Raw genomic sequence first — 18,789 nt, forward strand, 5'->3', positions numbered from 1 at the left:
TTTTTTTTTTTTTTTTTTGGTGTGTTTTTGTTTGTTTGGTTTTTTGGGGGTTTTTTTTGGTGGGGGGGAGGTTGAGACAGGGTCTCACTATGTAGTTGAGACTGACCTGGAACTCACTGTGTGTAGCCCAGGCTGGTCTGGAACTCACAGCGATCCTCCTGCATCAGCCTCCTGAGTGCTGGGATTAAAGGCATGCACCACCACGCCCAGCTCTCAACTGTTTTTGATTATATCAGTTTTACAAGTGATTTGTTCCTTTTTTCTCCAGGCAGCATAATTCGTTGTATGAGGCGCCTGGAAGAATTGCTTCGACAGATGTGTCAGGCTGCAAAAGCCATCGGGAACACTGAGCTGGAAAATAAATTTGCTGAAGGTCAGTATCGTGTTTATTAGCTTTTTCTAATAATTTAGGAAAATCTTCTGAGACTTAAGCCATCGACACAACCTAGGACACAAGAGGACTACCTAGTAGAGTTTATGTATAATTTTAGAGGGTCTGTTGGGAAAAGTCTTGAGATTTCTATATTTAGGCTCCTTTTCATGTATTTATTGTGCACATACTATCTGGCATTGGGTTTTTTTTTGGTACCAGGGATTGAACTCGGGTCCTTACTCTTGCAAGGCAGGCCACCGAACCGCTGAGCTAAATCCCTGGCCCTTTTTTTTTCCTGGCATTGTTTTTAATTCACTAGGGCAGTGATGGTGAACCTATGGCACTCATGCCACAGCCCTGTTTATTACTGAAAGCTCTAAAAGGTTTGGCATCACTGCACTAAGAGATGCAACAGTAAACGTAAAGAAATCTCTGCTTCTATTCTAGGATGGGAGATACAAACAAGGCAGTAACTAAAATATACCTAAGTCTACAACTGGGATGGGGGAGGGTTTCCAGGAAAGAGAATAGGGGAATAGATAAGGTGGTCCAGAGGCCTCCAGGAAAAAGATGATATTTGAGGCCCTTTAGATGTGCTTGGTATGTTGAGCCAACAGCAAGAGGTAAGTGTGCCTAGAGCAGCATGAGCAGAGGGTACAAGGAGGAATTTTGGAGAAGGGAAATGATACAGCCCCAGCCATTATTCTGCAGTGATTGAAGGTTTAGAACACAGAAGTTCTGTGCTACAGCATGATTTTTTAAAATAAGCATAGTTCTTGCTTTTGCGTTGAGGACAGACCCATAGAGTAGCAAGGTGGAAGCAGGGAGACCGGATGAAGGAAAGCGGTAGTCATGGGGAACACAGCACACTTGTAAATCGTTTCCATAATGAGTCTTGGCTAAGCCCAAACTATGAAGTAAAGAATCAATGCAGCCCACTTTGTTGGTCTGTCAGTCAGTGCTAGTGATTTATGTTTCCACATAATCACTCAGTTTTAAGTCTAGGTATGAAATTCATATTTGTCTTGCCTTAGTCCAGTAAGAATTTTGTGTGGCAACTAAAAATATATTGTCTTGTGATGTATGGTAAAAATCCATGTTTTTTTAGATCAGTTAACTTCATTTGATAGCCTAATCCTTACCAGAATGTCTTTTCAAACAGTTTGAGATACACAAACCCCCCAACATAGAAACCAGACCCCTATTTTTTTTAAAGTACTGTTTCTACCTCTTAAATGGTGATAAATTCTTCTAGTTTTCTAGATTACTTTCTCACCACTTTAATCTGGTTTATTGTGCATCTTTTTTTAAACGCTCAGCAAAAAGAAGTTACATGCTTTGTATATAATCTTAAAAGTTGAAACCTTATTTTCTTTTTCTCTTAGGAATCACCAAGATCAAGAGAGATATTGTGTTTGCTGCCAGCCTGTATTTATAAAGAGGTTAAGGAATGTGAGACTTTAAAATTATTCACCACCTGATTACATTTGACTGCACATGCTTCAAAATGTTTATGTGGCTCTCCCATCTCAAGAAAGTTGTCCACAAACATTTTATTATGTATTATATTTAAATCATTCTAAGAAAGCGTATTACATACACATATGTACATAAGCATTACATTTTTAATAAAAATGTACAGGTGGGGCATTGTTTTAGTGGAAGGCTTGAAATTTTTTTAATGGACTTCAGGTTATTCGATAAGCATTGTGTTAACTGTAACTATTTACACAGATAAAGTGGACATCCAAGAGGTATAGTAGCAGCAGCGGCAGTCCCATCAGCGCCTGTACAAAGACACATCCTCTTGCCTTCAGTTGTAGTTGTTTTCCTTTAGAAAGGAGGCCAGCTTCATCTGCCACCTTACCACCCTCTAAGGCTGATGATTGCTCCGGTAGTGATTTCCTGCCGTTGGTGTTTCATGCAGAGTTGTATGTGAGTCCTCCTCTTTTCTTTCTTTAAAAGGAGAATTCCTCTGCTTGAAGAAATCTGATACATACACAGCCTAGATAGAACAAGCTATATTTAGAACAGGGCAAACTATTTAAACAGTACAATTCAGTTTGAAAACTGCATGCAAAGTTCCAACAAGCACTTTCCCAAGATAAATACAGAGGCTATCCACTGCATGGTACACATTCAGGATGTAAAGTTAGTGGCTAACAGGAATATTTTCAAAGGAGATTATTCCAAATAGAGTTGCTTTGTTCATTTTACCATTGGCTTCATCCTACCAAGACTTACTGAGTTATTCTTCACGTTAATTTTTTTTAATTCATAGCAAAAGTACTGTTTATAGTCAGAGGCTTTTACAATAAAAATACTAGGACTTTTACAACTTTTGCAAAGAGTAACCTGATTTTTACCTGTCGTAAACATTTGCATTCTTAATAGGAAATACTGAGTCATTTTCTACTTTTTCATAGTATTCTCACTAGAGATTTTCTTTCAGGGTGTGCTCTAAGGTTCAGGCTGGCCTTGAACGTGCAGCAGTCCTCCCGCCTCATTTACAGGCATGTTCCACCACACCTGGATTGAGAGGTTTTTTCTACTTACCCAAATAGTTAATAGTATCAAAATGTAGGCTGCTGCCTTATATACTTACAACTAATATTGCAACTATAGCTCCTTGAATAAGTCCAGTCAACACATCACTCCAATGGTGTTTATAATCAGAAACTCGAGAAAGGCCCACATAAATGGATACAGCAACAAGACCAAATTGCAGTGTAGGGCGTAAGAGTCTTGCCCAATCTCCCTTCATCCTGGCTTGAAGGTAAAGCTAATAGAAAAGAATAAAGAAAACTTTAACATAATAGTAATTTATAAAGTACGATCACACCTCTATAAAGAGTTGGCATTGAAAGGCTATCAAAATACTGTTGTACATGGAATAGGACTTTAGGCAAGCATTCTTGTACTCATTAATGCCTAAACAGTATTGCCCTGGTAGCTTGTGGTTAGAGGGTAGATCCTCTCCTTGCAGTCTAATGGTCAAATGCAATGTTCTCATTAGTTCTGAGTCTTGGGATAAAATGTTAGCATTCTGAGTTTGCTCTTTACCCTGGGCCAGGCTTCTGTTTTCTGTCCAGACTGTCAAGGGATTATTTTCTTAATACCAATTTACTTGAGAGCTCTGCTAGCCTCAAGACTTATTAAAAAGGGCAACTGAGCATGGCAGCACATGCCTGTAGGCCCAGCATGTTGGAGGCTGAGGCAGGAGGATTGCTGCGAATTCAAGGCCAGCCTAAACTGCATAGCAAGATCCTGTCTCAAAAGGGGGGCGGGCAACTGAAACTAAATCATCTGTATACATAAATATAATCATCTGCCCAAATAAGAAAGTTGGGAATAGTCACAATGAGCAAAGGAATCTGTTTTTTAGACAATACCTGTGCCTTTTTCTGTACACTAATCAGATGTGACAATTTCCCTTTTCTCATATCTACCAGATTTTTACTTTAGGTGCATCGGTATTTAAAGATTTTGATGTAGAAAAAACTCTTTAGTAAATCTACTCTCATTTTTTTTTCAAAATTTCTATCCACAAATAATGTGATTTTAACATTTTAAAAATTCTGTTCAATAATTCTTTACTTACATTAATTAAATGCAGTCCTCCCCAAATAATGTACCTTGCTCTGTCCATTAACACTGCCTATTTAAAATGTATACAGTGTACTCCCAGATCTTTGGGTGCTGCTGTAGGTGTTCAGTTGTCAGCAGCTGGCAAAAATTCAGCGTTTGTCTAATTTTGTCAAGAATACAGTATAAATATCTGGTTCAAGGAGCATAACAGTTTAAGACTTGACCATTAGCTAGTTTAAGCACTACTGGCTCTCAGCACCTTTTCCCCTTATTTTTACTTCTTTTTCAAGGTATCGGGGGTGGTCGGATTAAGAGCCCTGTCTCAAGATTAATTTTATTTTGCAGTAATTGGAAACTTCATTTTCAAAGAGAAGGGTTCCTAACTATACCTGAAGCCAGATTTGGTTATTACTGTCAAAAGTTCAGGTGTCACCTAGGTGCAATGGTACACACCTGTAATTCCAGCACTCGGGAACACTGAGGTATGATGACTGTAAGTTTGAACCTGGCATGGGCCATACAAGAGACTTAAGTGTCTCAAATTTTAAAAGGATTAGGGATATAGCTCAGTGTAAGGGCCCTGTGCTCAATCTCCACAACCAAAAAAGAAAGAAAAAGTTTACCTATCCCAAAAGGTATTCTCACTATAAAGACAGAGACCTAAGCAATACTTTAGTCCCATTTTGTACTTTCAACCTAAGGGTAACTCAAGAAAGAGAAAATTTAAAGTTCTCTCCTCACTTAAGACATCTAAAATCTTTCTTCACATATTGCCCTCCCAAAGAAACCTGCATGACTCTAGGTAACCATTGGGTATTATTCCATTGGGTATGTTGGTTCCCAGAGAAAAGAATTAACATTCACTACGGAACTGTAATCAGGTGTGTTCCAAGACATTTTACGTGAAACCTTTACCCCTGTAAGTAACTGGTTTTCTCCTTAAATATCGAAATATTTCCCCCATCAGTGAAACACTGATGATGGACCCAGAAATTATGTTACCCAAGGGAGTTGTGGTCTCCTAATTGTGTTCCTACTCCTAATCTTACATTGTAGGCTCTGGCTTCTCTGGTCACAAGTGCCCATGACTTGAAAGCCACTGGTGGTCACAGAACAGTGTTTACCTCTGGGAGAACAGGCTGATTGAGAGTGCTTGCTAACTGGTGCACTGTGTTTCCTGGGCTCAGGGACTTAGTGTAGCCATGGAAAGGCTAAGGCTTTGCTCTTCCTGTGAGGGTTCTTCCATTTCATTTGAGCCCAAGGAAGTAAACAGTTTCTAGAACCTTAGCTTACCTGAGTTTTAGTTGACAGGCCCACAACTCCAGGCTTCAGCTTCTCCCCTCCCAGGCCAAAAGTTTCCTACTGAGTAGGTTCAGTGGCCTCAACAGAGCACAGTGATGGTGGCTTCACTGCCAAAGCCTGTTTTCAGGCTCAGCTGTGCAAGTCTTTTAAGATCCCATGCTCTGCAGACACTGGGGAATTCGCTTTCTCTACCACTTACTTTCCAAAATGTTCACCTCCTATCGTCTTCTTTATCATTCTTTCACTTTTTTACATTTTGGTTTGTTCTTTGAGAGCAAGGAACTGAAAGTCTGGGGCTGCTGTTTTTATCCTAAACACAAAAGGGTGCATCCTCCCCAGAAGAAAGAAAATCACTCCTAAGAAGTGGCATTACTTAGGTGTATTTTGTATGCCAGAAAACATAGTTTCTGGTTCTATTAGTATCACCACATAACCATGATTTTGGCCAAAGCAAGTACATGGCATACATGACTTCTTACTGCCACAGGGAAACCCAACATCTGAAGTTTCTAGGCACTGTTCTTAGAACAAGAAACAGGAACAGAGCACATGTTCTAATGTCACCTAATAGTAACAGGGTTCACTAGGTCCTTTGTCTTCACAAACTCCACTCTTCCTCTTTCCTGTACATGCCATTTACTTAAAGATATATACACTGAACCCATTCTGGGAAAGGCAGTCAGTTGCTTCCCTTTTTAAGAGTTAACAAAAACTTCATTCCTTGTCCAATATGCAGTGCAACAATGTGTTACTTTGCAATTCCCCTTCTAGAGCTGCCTGACTACACAGACCAAACAAGGGGTGAGCCCTATCTGGACCATGTCACCCTGCCTTCTCTTCTGGGAGAGCACTGGCCAGATGCACTAGGCCTCACTCAGAGTTGTGCTGGGCTACGCTTTCTCTCAGGAACTCCTACTGAAGTATGAAGATACGCTCTACTTCAGAAGTTGTAGAAAGGGCACCTACCTGATGTGTACATGATAGGTTATTTGCAAACTAAAGTTATGAAGAAACCAAAGCTACCATTACACAAAGAGAATAAGCCTTTTAGTTAAAAAGAAGGGATCGCTGGCAGCCATCCTGAGAAAACTCAAGTGGCCCATGAGACAGAGAAAGGTTCAATTCCTGTTGTGCACTAGTTTATTCAGTATCTTTTCTTCACTATAAATAAGCCTCTCTCTTTCAGAAGGTCTAAGGGAATCTGCTGTTTACAACCAAAAGACAAAGCCAATTAACTTACCCTGCGTATATGACCAAACCCCTCTTTTTCAAATTTGGATTTCTGAGACAAATTATTAGAGTTTTAAGAAAAGGCCAAGGATGTTGCTCACTGCCTGGCAAGTGTGAGATCCTGAGTTCCACCCCTGGTATCTAAGAAAGCATTGAGAAGGAAGCTGATGTGTGTATAAATCTGAATTCGAAGAGCAAGAAAAAAAAATCCCAGCAGTACAAACTTACTGTATTGGCCTATGCCAAATTGCTCATTTGCCTCAGCTGTCCCCAGGTCCGTGCCAAGAAAGATTCTTTGCACTCTGGCCAGTGGGACTGATCCTGTAACTTGAAGTTTTCTGGTGAGAGAAGCACTGAAGTGGGACAGCAGAAGGGCAGAACAAAGGCAGTAACTTGCAGTTCTTTGCAGAGGGGCTCCCAGGAGGCAAAGTCTTCTGACTGCTGCGGCAGAATCAGTGTGGCCCCATGCAGACCAGCAAGAAAAACGAGGAAAACAAACAAGTGGCAGGAATCCAGTCATGACAGGTGGTTTTGTAATTAGGGTTACCCAAATGCAAGTCGGAGAGGAAGGCTCCCTCACTGACTGTGGTAGAGGCCAGGAGAAAAGAAGACCTAGTCCAGGAAGCCACACTAAACAGATTTGCAGTAGTGATCTAATTTTTAAAGGGGAAATGAAAGGAATTAACCTAGCACTTGATCTGAGAAAAGAATAGTTGGAGATAATCCCTGGTTAGCTGCTCAAACCCAAAAGGCTTCCTTCCCTACCTTGCTTCACTCCCTACCCCTCTCAAATTTGAACACTGTCCTAAAATAGTTTCAAGAGTCTTAACAGTCTTGTTTATAAAAGGAACACCAGAGTCTGCCACCAATGTCACCCGTGCTGTAACAGGAAAATGACTAGAACTGGAAAGAGACAGAGAAGTTTCCAAAAAACACAAATTTAGAAGACAATGAAAAAGACACAGCATATACTTCAGCATTCACGCTCCTTTCCCCTACTTTAATCTCTACAAATAAAAAAGTCAACCTCAAGGCCACAGAAGGAAACCACCACTAGGCCTCTCCTCATCTCTCTAATAAGAGTTTGCTTGAGACTTTGGGGACTCAAAGCAAGAACTCAGCAAATCAAGTAGCATCACTGAGTGTTGAGAATGAGCCTTCGAAATCCACTAGCCTTCAGAAATACCCCAGCTGAAATCAGGTATCACTACCGGCTCTTGTGAAAAGGTAGGTTCCAAGTATGGTTTTTGCCTTCATGAAGAGCAAGATAAACTGCTCTCTCTGTAGGGCTCTCCTGGAATGTCACTGCTCAATGCAAGGTCAAGTGTTCTCTCATGAACGGACACAGGCCCTCTCCAATAATATTAAAGAACTAAATAAAAGCTGCTTAGCTGGGATATCACTAGAGATTTACGCACACAATTTCTTACTCTTTAAGGCAGTAAGAAGAGTCAACTTGTTCCAAAAACCAGATATTCAAGCCTAAAGAGGAGGGTATAGGGAGCTGGCCATTCCAGTTGCAACAGCAGCAGCCAGGCACCTCTTTATCTAAGTAGATCAACATTAGGGTGCTGCAAAGAGCTCTACTGTAGTTCTACAGAGTACATAAACACCTGGTCAGAGTAAACAGTGGAAGAATTGTGTTGCACAGGGCCACACTTGAATATATTTAGAAGGTTTATGCTTCATTTACATAAAAACTTTTAAAATTCAACATTTATGACACTACATGAACATTATTTTACTATTGCTAAAGGGTAGTACTTTGGCCTGAATATTGGTACCCCCCCAAACTCCATAGGTTAAAATCTTAACCCTCAAGGAAATGCTATAGGAGATGGGACTGAGAAGTGATAAGGGTCATAGGGCAAAGCCCCCATGAATGACATCAGTGCTCTTGTAAGAGACCCAGGAGAGCACTCTTGCTCTCTCCTCACCTGTGAAGATACAGCAGAGTCAGTTTGCAACCACAGAAAGGGTCTTGGTCAGAATCTGAACGTGCCACTATGCTGCTTATACGTGCAGATTCCAGATCTGCAGAATGTATTTTTGTTGTTTATAAGCCATCCAGGTGTAGTGATTGATTATAGAAGCTCAAACAGAGATAATATATAACAATTTTGAGCTAAAGTTTCTGAAAAACGTAGCATCTATTAAAGGCATCTCACTTAAAATCTTGATTGTTGAACAATATACTTTTTGAAGCTGGTTTACTTCGTTCCTTCTTGGTTGAAATTGGTAATGCTTAACTGCAAAGTGTATTGTCTCATAGTCCCTTAACTCTACCATCTTAACATAAGGGGTTTCTTCTACTCTCATTTTAAAAAATCAAAGGGTAAGCTTGCAACCTAAAAACAGTTTTCACATTTTTAAAGAGTTATTTCTGGGCTGGAGGTAGCTCAGTGGTAAAAGGCTTGCCTAATATGGTACAAGGTCCTGGGTTCAGTCTTCTTCACACACACAAAAGTTATTTTTTAGAAAGGAAGAATGTACAATCTACAAAGCTTAAGTCTTTGTTACCTGACATTTTATTGGGGGGAAAAATTGCTGACCCTTGAACTAAACAAACAGCATGCTCAACACAAATATACCTCAGTCAATTTACTTTGAAAAAACTGCCTCTAAGACCAAGCCCACCAAACTAAATTGACTGTCCCGCCTACATCTGATAAACTGTAATGTAGGTCTCACTCTTCTCTGGGCTTCAACTTCACCATCTTTAGGACTCATGCAATTTCTAAATTTACATCTTGATCCTACCACCTCAGGCAGGATTGTGGTCTGTGAATAATGAGTTCATTTGCCCAATACTGGGCTTTAGTACACACTGTAGGAAATGTCTTCCTGAAATATTAGCAATGCTGGTACAGGATCAGTGCTAAATAAGGAACTGTATGAATCCAAGTGTGTGAAGGAGAAAGTGGTAGGTGAGAGGCACTCTAAACACAGGAGTAAGGCTGGGGAGGAATTTTGCGGCAGGGAAAAGAATATAGGACACAGCCAAGAAAAGTGTTTTAGTACATTCCTCACTCCTACAGCATGGCTGTTCTGAATAATCACATAAATTTGGAGTCTGGCATTTGACCAAATTTAAGGGATGTCACCATGCATGTAAACTGGCTGTGTACAAAGGAGCTGTGCCTTAAGCTCCCGCCAGCCCAGGTGCTTTTCACTGGTACCAACTCCTTGGCACTGAGTTTGCAGGGCTGGGATGCCTGTCAAGAGTAGAAGCACAATAGCCAGGGTGTTTGCTTTAAGAGACATTTTTAACTACAGGTTAATTTGGTAGTGTCAGGAATTCTTGAGGAATTAAATGACTGCACACATCTCCACCCAAATCTGGGACTGACCCATGATGCCAAGATGCCTGGGGAAATAAGATGAGTCACTGCCTAAGGAATTTGGAGACGAGAGGTTCAACATTGTATATAAATATGGAAAGCTGGAAAGCAAGGAGACGTCTGTTATTCAAGTCTGAAATCAAAGCTGGGGCCTACGTCCTAATCAAGTAAATATTTCCACTGCCTAGAGTCAGATGTAGTAGAGTTCCTCTTCAGAAAAGCCTTGGTCTATAACAAACCTATTTATATGGACTTTTCTCTCATTATAGCTTATATCTAAATGGCTCACAGTGATCCTTTTAGCAAATTATGGTTAAGTCATTTTCCCTGCTTGTACATTTCTGAGCTCCCTCTTCATAGCCCCTGGCATGTCCAGAGCTGGCCTGCCTCTCCGACCCTCTATAACAGTCACACCTCCTGTCTACCTGGGGTTCATATTTCACAAAAGAGTGCTCAAAACAAGTTTCTATTGGAATATATAGATGCAGCAGATGTTTTAGGAGAGAACAGAAGGCGCTAAGAGATGAAATACGGTATATCTGAGACTTTATAATTAAAACACAGTTGGTCAAAGTTACCTGCCAGATCTGCGTCACCTGACCTTCAAATAAACTGGGTTAAGGTTCAGATAAAGTAATCAGGAAAGCGAGGGAATCCAATTGTCAAAAGGTGGCCTCAGAGCTCACAGACCTTATCTGGCCCTTCCCAATCCCTACTCCCTGACCTCTTTATAGAGATTATTTGAGCCAAAAGTAAAAATACCATAAAGTGTAAATCATTAGTATTAACAAAAGCACAGATTCCTGGGTCTCGCGATAAGGAAAGGAAAACACAGATGAGTGAATTACAACAACAAAAGATGCCCTGTGGGTCTGGTTCTGCGCCTACAAAGCATGTCTGCAGTTTAAAAGCCATTCAGTATAGTCACAAACTTGTGCTGTGGAGAAAGTTCCCAGGATATTGATGTCTCTCATCATTACCTAGCCGCCTCCTTCTCTAGTGCCCTATTTTTTTCAAAGGCTCTTGCTAAGTTTCCATAAAAAGGTAAGTGAGAGGAAATTAAAATATTTGCTATTAATTACCTTTAAGTCACATTTCCCATGGCACATCAAAAACATTTGAGTGTGTTTTAAAAAGGAAGCCCTAAATTGTGAATCTGTACCTTTCTTTGCTTCCTCACAAAATTAAATTAACATAAGATAAAAGCCTTGCAGTTTCCAGAAATGTAGGAGAAGCCAAAAGTGAGTTTGTAATGGTTTCATGGATTGGACTTTCATATAACATGCAATTTTTACATTGTTTTTTCACTTTGGGAATTTGCAAGTAAAAGCAAGATTCAGGTAAAGTTGACTTAAAATTCCCTCTGAAACAAAACTAACTCCCAACAGTCTTAGTATTCTATATCATGGATTTTTAAAATCCAACCTTTAAAAATTCATACAGCACTTAATGTGATCAGATGAAAAAAACAGGAAATCTAAATTTACATGGAATATGACTATGTAAAAATCCACTTATAAAGAAAATTAAGACACAGAAGTTAAAGCTGGTCTGTTAGGGTACAGATCCCCCTATGTAACAGTACACTATACAGTAAAATATAATTTTACAAGTAATTTATATTTAAATGAACATTTAAAAAATAAAAATTCAAAGATTCCTTGAATGTGTCCTAAAGCCTGATCTTCTATTCATTACTCTAGCAGAAAACTACATATTCATCTGCAGCTTAATAAGCAAAATGGAGGTACAGATGTCTCTGTCCCCTCACTACTAGCTTGGTATAATGCAAATGCAATTCAGCATGCTGCTGCATAGGCGAGCAGTCAGAACTGGACCTGGAAGTTCCAGAGATGGCAACTCACACAAGGGGAAACCTTTGATCCCATGGAAGGCAGTGTAGGGAATATTTGAGAAAGTGAGAGGCAGACAATCTGCTCAAACAGAAGCAGCAACAGCTGCCTTCACTTCCATTAACCAAAGCTCAACCCTTCTTCACATCAGTAAGAGGAAAAAGCGCGACTGCTGCACCCACACTAAGCAGGTAAGGCCATACCCCACGAGGGGATCCAGTACTTCAGAGTGGTGACCTGCTCTGAGGATACAGAAAATGACCAACGTAAGAGCAAAGGAGTAGCAGTGCAGCAGGAGACTTGCCAATCAGTCACCCACCCCCACACGACACATACACCGAACCATCAGGAGACAAATACTTACTGCCACGAAGACCATGCAGTACATGGAGAAGGAAGAGTGGCCTGAGTAGAAGGACAATCTATATGAGGAAAAAAAAGAAATGTTAATTTTCTCTCAGGCCAACAACTTTTTTTCCTTTTGTTGGTGGGGGCCAAGAATCCAGGGCTTCACACATTCTAGGAATCCCTGAGCTTCCATCTCCAGCCAGAGAGACTAACTATCTTGATATCATAAATATCCTCAGCTTCAGACAGCATACAGTTCTCTCCCACCACCTTTAGAAGGACGAGGGAGGAGGGACAATTAAGACAGGGACATGGAGTCCAAGGAGGGGCTTAGGTCAGATTTCTATACATTATCATTTTATTGAAACTTTCAGGATGGCTAATGAATCATCATGAACAAGTTTGCCAAGCATTTCTACAGATATCAGAGGAGTAATACTAGCTGGCATAAAAGGCCATGATTTTATTACATGAAAATTTATATGACCATGACTGAAGTTTTATTTTCCACTTGCAAGGTTTGCCCCTGAATAATGTAATAACTCCTTTGGAACACATCAGAAGTCATTTTTTTTGCATCTGTATTAATATTTTACATTTTAGATGGACACATATCTTGCCTTAAGATTTCCCACCAGATTAAGTGCTTTCCTGTGGTACAGAAATTGTGCACTAACAGTCCTCGAGAAGATGAACATCTCTTTTAATCTTAAAGTGTAGAAATATCTGAGTGAAAAACACGTACTACTTCTAAAAAAAGAAAAAGGTCACTAACTTTCAAGAATTAAGTTCTGCTTCCACAGACTTAGCCATTAAAGATGCTCATGCAAATAATTCAAACTCTTTTCCTAACTGCTTTTTCTACACAAGAATAAGAATGTAAGTATTTTATTGATTGCATTCTGCCTTACTCAAAAGACTTTAAGGGCAATGTTGGTTGCCTGGATTTAGAGAAGAGAAAAGGCACCCTAAAACACGTACTAGAAAGTCATGTGGAGGTTTGGCAGCCAAGCGTGGATGAGAAAATAAAGATTATTAAGTATATAGTAACTTTTTTTTTTTAATACTGGGGATCAAACTCCAGACCTTGCGCTTGCAAGGCAGGTGGTGGAAACACTGAGTTAAATTCCTGGTCCTTATTAAGTATATAGTGATGATGACTCTACCGAGAATTTGTTTTTTCTACCAAGAATTTTGATTGTATTTTTTGTAGTACATTCTGAGAATCTTCTCCAGGTACTACGGAGGCTGAGGCAGGAAGATCACAGGTTTAAGGCCAGTCTTGGCATCTTATAGACCCTCTCTCAAATTTTAAAAGGACTGGGTATGTAGCTCAATGATAGAGCACCTGCCTAACATATGCAAGGCCCGAGTTCAATCCCCAGTACCACAGAAAAAAAAAAAAAAAAGAGAACTTGTAATTCCTGTGCCACCCAGGAATTATATAATTAATCTTTACAATTATTCTGGCTTTAATCTATGTGAAACAAAAATAAGTGAATCGATTTTTAACCTTACTGTTTGGAACAAAGAATGAAGGGCTAAAAATCCTATTTTCAATTAGGTATAGTTCTAACACTTTACAGTTGGGCTTCAATAAGTTATACAGAAGAAACTATAAATTTAAAGCGAATTTCAGGGGCTGTCAAAGTCCATCAAACCAACATAACCATAATAACAGAAATACTGTATTCTCAAACTCAAACACTTTAGCTCACTAAATCTTGTACCTTATACATAAAATCATAAATTGCAAACTAACCAGAGAGTGATTTCATTAGTTGAAAAAAAGTAATTCTGAATATATAAACATTTTTATTCAAGATACAGTCAGCCAAGAAATCTGCCTATGACTTTAACAGACAGGGTTTCTAAGTCTTCACCATAGGAATTTATCAAATGTATCATAGTAATATAAACTTCTACTTCTGTTAAAAATTAACAGAAACAGCAAATTATAAATTCAAATCATTCCTATTCCACACAAAATTAATTCTATTCAAGTCTCTAAGAGTTAAAGTCCTGTAGTTATCGTATGTCCATAATTAACAAATAAACAAAATAACTGGGTGGTTTAATAAAACCCAATGGAGTAGTCCAAATGCATAGTTTTCATATAACCTCTTCAAATGAACTGTTTCAGATTTTAGCCCTAGCTGAGAACCATGTCCTTAGATTTTTAACCAATATTGGATTTTAACTAATTCGAGACTACCACCTCACTTCATTATAACACTTAGATAAAGATACAGTAACACTGTAAGCAAGCTTTCCATCAAATTCTTAGGAAAATATTTTCAGAGAGAAAATTTCCATAGATAAAAATGTATTTTCAGGATTTGGCTCAGAAGCACAGCGCCTGCCTGACAAGAGTGAGGTCCTGAGTTTAATCCCCAGTACCAAAAAAATATATATTTCTGTATCTTATAGATTATATTTTATATATTACATATATATTTTTTAAAAGTATCCACTGTATCTTTTTGTTTCTTTTTACATTTTCATTTTGTTTATTAGTATTTGTTTGCAGTACATAATAATTACAATCCTTGGGGGGAGTTGGTATATGTACATAACACATCTTAATTTTTTCTAGCCATTTCTCATTTTTTTCCTCCCCCTTCCTCATTTTTCCCTCCCCATTTTCAAAAGCTGTTTTTCCGTATTTGCTATTTTCTATCTTTTTTGCTCTTCACTTATATTTTGGGTTTCTCATATAAGAGAAATCATGCCACCCCTACGCTAGTTAGGCTGATTATTTCAGTTAACATTATGGTCTCACAGTGCATCCATCTTCCTAGAGATGAAGTAAGTTCATCTTTCTTTATGACAGAGTAGTACTGCAGTGAGTGTAAATGCCACATTTTCTTTAGCTAGTCACTGAAGTGACACAGAGGTCACCTCTAGGACTTAGCTATTATGAATTCTGCTGCTAGAAACACAGGTATGCATGGATCATTGTAATGCAATGCCTTTAACCATTTTAAGAAGCTGGGTCAAATAGAATTTCTAGTTTTAGTGTTTTGAGGAATCCCCGTACTGATTTCCACGGTGGTTCTACCAGTTTACGCTCCCACCAGAAATGTAGTAGGGTTCTTTTTCCCTGCAGCCTCACCAGCATATTATTTGATTTCTTGATGATGGCCATTCTTTCTGGTGTGAGATGGAATAATTTGGAAATATCTTTTCTTAAATTAATTTCTGAGTAATTGTTTTCCTAAATAATGACATCTACATTGATGACTTTCTTACTTATCACTTTGATATCATTACATTATCTCTGACTTCTACTTCTGCTGTTAAATGATAAGCCATCTATTTGCCATTTCTTCTGGGTTATCTGTCTTTTCTCTTCAACTGCTTTTTTCTTCTCCAAATCTTCAATATTATACAGTTCCACTATCACATATCTAGTAGGGGATTTCTTCTTAAATTAGATGAGTTTCCAGGCATAGTGGCACACATCTGCAATCCCAGTGCTCAGGCTAAGACGAGAGAATCACCATGAGTTCAAGGCTGGCCCAGGCTACACAGTGAGTTCAAAGCCAGACTGAACTACAAAGTAAAATGTGTCTCAAAAAACAAAAAGGCCAGGGATTTGGCTCAGTGGTTCCGCTGCCTGCCTCGAAAGCACAAAGACACAAGTTCAATCCCTGGTACCAAAAAAACCAAAATGTTAATAATAAACATAAAACTTATTTTGTTGGCTTCCTAAATCTGAGGATTTATTTAATTCACCAATTTTGGAATGTTTTCACTCTCTGCCCTATCTTTTTGTGAGATTCTGATTAAATGTAAAATACATCTTTTCATTCTATCCTTCCATCTCTTCACCTCTCTTCTGCATTTCCTTGGTCTCTTTAGGTCAACCTTCAGTTTCAATCCTTGCTTTTACTTCTACTTAATCTGTTACATTTTAAAATTTAAGTTACTAAATAAATATGTATCATTTATCGGTCTTTTTGGTTGTTTTTCAAACCTGCATGCTTAATTTTTATTCTCTTCATCTTGTATATTTTCAATCTCCTTATTTTACAATTTTACATTCTTCATAGTAATTCTGATATCTTTGATTTCAGAACAATCTTGGATAGTATCCGTAACTTGCATTTGTTGACTCAGTAATTTGCTTCTGTATATGCCCACTTATATTACATATATTACTTATCTTATGTATATTACACATATTACTTATATTACAAGCTCAAGTCCTTGGGACTATCTGTTGGGAATGTCACAGGCCTTGGTTTAAAGAAAGTTCTTTCATGAGGTTCTGCTGTGTCCACTATCAATCCACTTTGACTTTCTGTCTTATTTTTAAAGCCACATACACAGCAAGTACTTTGGCACCAGACCAGTGTGAGTGTGGTCTTGGGAGTCCTTAGAGTATCATGTGCCTTGCCCTACATGTCTTCCTATTTTCCTGAGCCTTAGTCTTTTATCTTGTATGCCCTACATTCACTGCCTTTGTATCAAACCCAGGCTCTCGGCTTCCAGGAGCTGGCAGATATTTTTTGGGCACATACTGCAGCACTCACTGATCATGGCTCTGGTCTGAGAAAAACTCCCTTAGCCCCCCACTGGTCATTTACTTAGGGTAAATTATATATATATATAGTGCCTGCCTTTGTGGGTCTCAAGTAGCTGGGACTACAGATACGCACCAGCCAGCATGCCCAGGCTTATACATGTGTTTTGAAATGAAATGAATATACGACGAAATTAGACTAACTATGAAAAAATAGATGTTGTCAAAGTATAAATACTCATTTGAAGAGAATACCAATTTATCTTTTGTATATTTTCAGCAAAATAAGTCATATTGCATGATGAGGATTTAACTGTTATTTCCTGATTATAACCTTAACATAACAGATTGGCTTGGCTTTCCCTGTGATAACCTTTATTACTGTTTTTAACAATAACCTTTCAACTTGGCTCATCTACTAAAAACTTTAAAATGTCCCTTAGTAGCAGACATATGATCAATGACCTCTCTTTTTTTTCCTTGTACAGGGGATGGAACACACTTATAGTTCCCAACATGTTTCATGCTCTTCATTCTTCTTCTGCATTATATATTAATATATTACATATTATATGTATACAACAGTACACAGTAAATAACATCCCATATATTACTGTCTGCACAAGTACACCCTAATCTTTCAATAGTTCTCAAAATACATAATAAAAGGAATGTTACCTCTGCATCATCACTTTATCATGTAATAAATACTACATACCTGTATGTTAGTTATACCATTACATGAGGTAAGTCATCTGATTCTGACACTTTATTTTCCCTTATGGAGGTAAGAAATCAAAGCTTAGATCATTAGAAGTCCAGTTTAACACCTAGCTGCTGTGACGCTTCTCTCAAAAATTCTGGTCAGAGTGGCACAGTGTGTTAGCTTATATAAGAACTTAATGCATCTTTTCTCAACACATCTGGCGGGCATTTTCATAATGTGTGTAAAATTTCCCTAAATTATTTTTACACCGCAACCGAAGGCAGCCAGAATGGTTTTGGAAGTAATATTCATAATGTATTCATAATATAGGTGTAGTAAGTTGCAAATTTTTTAAAATTTAAGTTTCAAAGGTAGAACAATAATGACAAGGAGAAGGAGTTTTAAAAACTGTCTGTATCCACCATTTATGTAAATATTTCTTTAGCTTTTAGAGGAGCAGTTTGTTCTTTAAAACAAAATTCTTGCCGGGCATGCTGGCGCACACCTGTAATTTCAGCACTCGGGAGGCTGAGGCAGGAGGATCTCTGTGAGTTCAAGACCAGCCTGGGCTACATAGTGAGTTCCAGGTCAGTCTCAACTACATAGTGAGACCCTGTCTCAAAAATAAATAAATAAATAAAATAAAATTCTTGAAAATTGCCTATTTTGTTTGTAAGTTTCTAAATATTACTTCAGAAGCAAAACGTTGTAGTTCCAATGTTACCTACAAAGTTAATGGTAAATATGCAAATATTAAAAGGTTAGCCAGTCCTATCATCTATCTCTCCATGGCATGTACAGTAAGTTTATAATCAGAACATTAATTTTATTACTGTTATCTATTGTCTTCCCAAGCATTACTCTCTCGAAAAAGAAAAATTAAAAATTCTCTAGCAACAGAAGTTTTTTTTTATTTTCCTGTCTGCATGCTCAATGGAGAACATCATCAAAGAAACTCAAGTCAAGATCCAGAACTAGTGGTCAAGGAGTTACTGCTCTGTAATTTTGTTGGTCCAGGCAAGTTTGGCATTCTGATACAGTACATTTTTTATTTTTCATGGGCTGTTATTGTTTTTGTTTATTTGTTTTTTTGTACCAGGAATGGAACTCGGGGCCTCTCACTTGCCAGGCAGGCACTGCACTGTGCCTGCCTAGCTATATCCCTAGCTCTGTTATTGGTTTCTTTACTTGTATATTAACTAGAAACTTATCAGTGCTGTTTCTTGCAAGCACTTTGTTGTTCAACTTCAGTGAAACTCCTATCGCCTAGGAGCAAATTGCTAAATTGTATATATGCTCTGCTTTGATATCTTGCACAAAAATAGCACCATTCTTCCAACTGTCTCCACAGTGCAGTCTTTCCATTCATTTTCTACACATTCAGTTCAAACTCTTTAGAGTAATACTCCAGTACTCTAATATCTCACCCCAAATCTATATCCTCTCAACCTCCAGCCTGCCTGCCTTTGCTAATGTGGCTCTCTGGACCTGTGAAATGTTCCATTTAAATTCTATGTTTC

The 18,789-nt window shown here is 38.5% G+C and overlaps 2 protein-coding genes across 3 annotated transcripts in view; one reads left to right on the forward strand and one right to left on the reverse strand.

Annotated features, from left to right (window-relative positions):
* Window positions 1–2,106, forward strand: part of Mtrex (Mtr4 exosome RNA helicase) — a 94,591-nt gene extending 92,485 nt beyond the window's left edge. The window contains exons 26-27 of the mRNA XM_010626944.3: window positions 269–373; window positions 1,759–2,106. Of these exons, the coding sequence (XP_010625246.1) occupies window positions 269–373; window positions 1,759–1,811 (158 nt within the window). The 3' untranslated portion in view covers window positions 1,812–2,106. The remainder of the gene's footprint in view (window positions 1–268; window positions 374–1,758) is intronic.
* Plpp1 (phospholipid phosphatase 1) overlaps window positions 1,961–18,789 on the reverse strand; it is a 78,380-nt gene continuing 61,551 nt past the window's right edge. Inside the window, exons 4-6 of one of the 2 annotated variants that reach the window (XM_010626876.3) lie at window positions 12,052–12,109; window positions 2,979–3,155; window positions 1,961–2,378 (exon numbers count right to left, since the gene is read on the reverse strand). In XM_010626876.3, the coding sequence (XP_010625178.1) occupies window positions 2,247–2,378; window positions 2,979–3,155; window positions 12,052–12,109 (367 nt within the window). In that variant the 3' untranslated portion in view covers window positions 1,961–2,246. The remainder of the gene's footprint in view (window positions 2,379–2,978; window positions 3,156–12,051; window positions 12,110–18,789) is intronic. The other variant, XM_010626877.3, reaches the window with a different exon arrangement.

Source organism: Fukomys damarensis, unplaced genomic scaffold (genome assembly GCF_012274545.1).
Source record: "Fukomys damarensis isolate Sample0158 unplaced genomic scaffold, DMR_v1.0_HiC HiC_scaffold_1, whole genome shotgun sequence".
Lineage (NCBI taxonomy): Eukaryota > Metazoa > Chordata > Mammalia > Rodentia > Bathyergidae > Fukomys > Fukomys damarensis.